Source organism: Cucurbita moschata, unplaced genomic scaffold (assembly GCF_002738365.1).
Source record: "Cucurbita moschata cultivar Rifu unplaced genomic scaffold, Cmos_1.0 Cmo_Scf00050, whole genome shotgun sequence".
NCBI classification, from domain to species: Eukaryota; Viridiplantae; Streptophyta; class Magnoliopsida; order Cucurbitales; family Cucurbitaceae; genus Cucurbita; species Cucurbita moschata.
Genome location: NW_019268566.1, coordinates 1,548,012 through 1,552,588, shown reverse-complemented (window position 1 = coordinate 1,552,588; position 4,577 = coordinate 1,548,012). Strand labels below are relative to the sequence as shown.

At 37.5% G+C, this 4,577-nt stretch overlaps 1 protein-coding gene across 1 annotated transcript; it reads right to left on the bottom strand.

The window, feature by feature from the left end:
- Window positions 1-2,104: 2,104 nt before the first annotated feature.
- LOC111435655 (ribosomal L1 domain-containing protein 1-like) lies at window positions 2,105-3,737 on the bottom strand. The gene has a single exon (XM_023073102.1). The coding sequence runs from the start codon at window positions 3,692-3,694 to the stop codon at window positions 2,354-2,356; it is 1,341 nt and encodes a 446-aa protein (XP_022928870.1). The 5' UTR covers window positions 3,695-3,737; the 3' UTR covers window positions 2,105-2,353.
- Window positions 3,738-4,577: the final 840 nt, after the last annotated feature.

Genomic DNA, 4,577 nt, shown 5'->3' with positions numbered 1-4,577 from the left:
AAAAAAAAAAAAAAAAAAAAAAACAAAAATTATAATAAATGTTCTATATTTTATTTTTATTAAAAATAAAAGATTGAATCATAGACTCGAACTAATTTAATCCAACATTAAGTTGACTCTAATTTTATTAAAGGTGCCTTTTAAGTTCTTTAATTTAATGAAACTTAAATTTTGTTATCGACCTATTTTTTTTTGTTCGAATAAGTTTAGAGTCTTATTAGATATAAAATTAAAATTTATATTTAATAAATCTGCTAATCTTGGAAGTTTTCAAATATATCATTAAAAATATTAATTATTTGAAATATTAATTATTTGAGAGCATGTCAACATTTTTAAATCTAGAAAATTTTACACAAAAAAAGAAAAAAGTCTTTTTTTCCTCTTAATTAGAGATTTTTAGTACAATAAAAATATTTATATAAAAAAAAAAAAAACATATTCATTACTTGATTTAAGAATCCTTTTCACACATATTCATTACTTTATAAGTTCATCTCTTTTACTTTTTGTTTCATTTGAAAGTACGTTTTCTCACCTGTGAAAATACCAACGTATCCTCACTCAAACACATTTCGGTCTGGTTTGGCTCACTTCTTACGGATAATTTTCAACCCTTTGATATCATTATATATTTATTAGTTAAAACGTCATTTTTGTTTCCAAACTTCGTTGTTTATTAGTGTCTATATTTTCAGAACGTCCATATTTAGTTCTCGTAACTCTAATAAATCTTAAAAACAGTTCCAAACCATCAAGTTCCAATTAGTTGGCTGTAAGCTTTCATCTCTCATTGAAAAAGAAAAAGAGAGAATTTAGATATGATAGGGGGAAGAATGAATGGAAAAACTAGATGGTTCATAGACTTATAACTCGTCGGTGTGTCGTTGTCATGTATAGATTTCACAGGTTGAGGTCGGGTCGGAAGAGAGGAGAGAAACAAGAGGAGCTGCAGATAAAGATGAAGCTAAACTTATTATTCCAATCCCCCAACCCAACCAAACAACTTCTTCCTGCACTGTAGTGTTCTTCTCCAGGTTGGTCGAAGATGGTTATGTGTTTCGAGGGCTAATTTCGAGCGACGTTGGAGAACTAACAGCCCCATCTAAATTTTGATCAATCCAATCCCCCTAATAATTCCTCTTCTCCCTTCTTCTTGATTAGGTTGGGGGTTGATTTCTTGGTTGCAGGTGTTGTTCTTCCCCAGAATTCATAAGTTTCTATCCATATACTCATTTCTAAAACCTTAAATTTCAAATTGAACGAGTTAGAACGAGTCCTTGTTCCTCGTGATTTGATACAACCACATAGATAGTCTAGTCTCTACCATTAGAAGTCGCTAACAAACTGAGTACGTGACAGTTAGCTATCAATGTGCCAATATTAGTTAAGTAGCTAGGGTAACAAGATATAGAATGCAATCAATGGGGTTTGAGCCAACGTGTTCAGATAGTAATTCTGGGTTTAGGACCTTGAACGTTTTTGCTTTTTCTTTATGTTTATCATCGTCTAAGATTCTAGGGTGTCTCACTTACTCAATCGGTAGAGACTATTTATGAGATTTTATTAAACCAAAAGGACTTTGTAACAACTCAGGCCCACCGCTAGCAGATATTGTCCTCTTTGGGCTTTCCCTTTCGGGCTTCCCCTCAAGGCTTTAAAACTTGTCTGCCAAGGGAAGGTTTCCACACCCGGTTTGTTCTCCTCCCCAACCAATATGGGACATCACAACCCACCTCCCTTCCGAAATCCAAACTTTTAAAACCAAATAGCCGAAATTTGTAATTTAACCTTTCTAGAATTGGTCAATCAGTCCTTACAAAACTCCAATCCCAGTAACCAATTTCTAATCCATCAACAACCCATGTTCCTTTCTAGCTCTACCCATTTCATCACTCTTCCTCTCCCTGCTTCTTTACAAGAACATCCATCTCGTCACTAGAATAGTGTTTTCAGTTTACAGTGTTGACTGATTGCTTTTCTACACTTTGTTCTAACAGGTAAAACACCAAGACTTTGCTAGTTTTGTTGGGCTATGAAGTTGACTTGAGGCTAAGATTACTGGGTAATAATGTCTGTTTCAATCGATGGGGAAAACTAATTGTAAAGAAACGAAAGCATTTTAACACAGGTAAAGAGCAAACATCAAGATTTCAGAATTTCTTTAACTAAGAACAGACAGTAGACATAGACATATAAATCAATCAGTTCATTTTCCAAACATGATGAAAAAATGGAAAACGATTAGAGATACTCAAAACTTGCCACTTAAAAAGCGGGATGTGTAAGCATACTTGGATCGTGAAGAAGAGAATCCCTTTAGAGCTCCTCAAGCTTCATCAATCTCTAACAATCACTTCATCGCTTTCAATTTCTTTGTCTTCACCTTTGTTCCATCAGCAGTTTTCGACTTCGAAACCCCACTCTTTTTTACCTTCTTCCCAGCAGACCCTTCATCTTCAACTTCCTTTTGCTTGATATTACCTCCATCCTTCTTCTTTGCAGCTACCTTATCTTTTTTTTGTTTGACAGTATCATCCTTCTTTGCAGATATCTTATCCTTTTTTTGTTTGACACTGTCATCTTTCTTCACAACAGTTGATTTCTTCAATGTTTTCTCAGAATTCAAGTCATTTTGGAGCTCTTCTTTTCCTTTGTTCACTCTACTCCGTGTCTTACGCTTCAATTCATCACTACCCTTTTTGAGATTCTCACTAACCTCAGCATTATCCATGTCTTCATCAAGATCGCCGTTCAGGTCATCTTCATCAGACAACTCTCCGCCATTACTGTCCATATAGCGAACTTCATGTATCCTCCCCTTTTTCATGCTCGATTTCTTCTCTTTTTTGTTGCTAACCTTCACAGGAGTAGGACTCTTTCCTGCTTCATCTTCTTTTTCTGTTCCCTTTTCTTCCCCCTTCACGGCAGCATCAATCTTCAACTTCAACTCCGGCACTGTCTGGTAAATTGGCAATGCAATCGATTCCAGGACCTTCAAATGAAATGACCGCACATTACTCCACTTTTTAGGCACAATCTCGGCAATCCCATCAATGGCCGCAATCACATTACTCACTATTTCTTCAACTTCCATCGAAGTCTTTGCTACTTTCACTACACTACAAGTACCTGTCCTCAAATACAACAAAGCCGATGAACAGCTCCTCTCGATCTGTTCTTTCCAATTCTTATGCCTCAAATTCAACGGCACCGGAATCTTCTTCTTCTTGTAGAAGTGCTTCCCCAACAGACTCGGCAGCAGCGGAATAACCCGATCATCGGCGAAAAACATATCGTACGAATCACAGAGCTTTCGTTTAGCTTCAAAGGGACGGTAGTCGGATTTAAGCTTCGACAACTTGATGACCTTCGAGATTGGGATATTCTCCGACTGAATTTTCTTCCTGGCCTCATCTTTGGTAAGATTGGACCTGCTTCTGTCGTCAATTATGAGGCAGATTTCAGAAGAATCGGAGCGGAAGGAATGCGGGAGAGGGATTTTGTAAGGGTTTGTGCGACCTTTGGGAGGTATCTTCTTTAGGGCTACAACAAGGTACAAAAAATCTTCCTGGTCGAAGAGTTGAGGTTTCTCTCGTTTCGAATTTCGCCATTGAAGAAGAGACTCAACGGCTTTCTCCGCCGTTTCCCGACGAACTCTGGAAGAAAGGGCAACAGAATCCGACGACGCCATGAGAACAAACAGAGGTTCAAAAGGGGGTTTTAGGGGAAGACGAAAATTTAGGGTTTTACAATGGAAGGACAATTAGGGCTCTATATACTTCTATTGGGCTTCTGGCCCATCCCTAGTTTTGGGCCAAATTTTATTAGAATAGTTTCCAATTTTAACATTTAAAAAAAAAAAAAACAATTTTTGGAATAATTGTCGTGGGCTTTCCCTCTCCAACCAATTCGGGATCTTACAGTCCACCTCCATTCGAGGTCCAGCATCTTCGCTGGATCACCTCCCCGTGTCTAGCTCTGATACCATTTGTAACAAGCAAAACCCACCGTTAGCAGATATTATCTTATCTGAGTTTTCCCTTTCGGGAAGGAGAGGTTTTCACAATATGGGATCTCACATATAGCATCACATATAGTTCTACATATATAGTTAACAAAAGTGAATACTTCAAATTATACTTGGGACTAAAAGAGCAAACACTGCAAACCAAATGACAAACTAGACTGTTGCCTTTGACTTGACCAGACGGCGGGACACCACGGTGGCAATGATCGGAGACGGGATCAACGACTCACCTGCCCTTGTAGCAGTCGATGTCGGGATGACAATCGAAACTGACGCAGACATTATTCAAACGAAAAATGACTTGCAAGATGTTATGACTGCCATTCATCTTTCAAGAAAAATCTTTGCAAGAATTCGCTTGAATTACATTTGGGCATTGGGTTATAATCTTCTTACCATATCGATATCGACAAGCGTCTTATTCCCTTCGACTCGATTTCGGCTACTGCCATGGATCGCCAAAGTACCCGAGACTTATCCAATACTCAATTTGCTCACATTATGCGAAATTATCGATTTGGGAAACAAAAAAAAAAAAAAAAAAAAA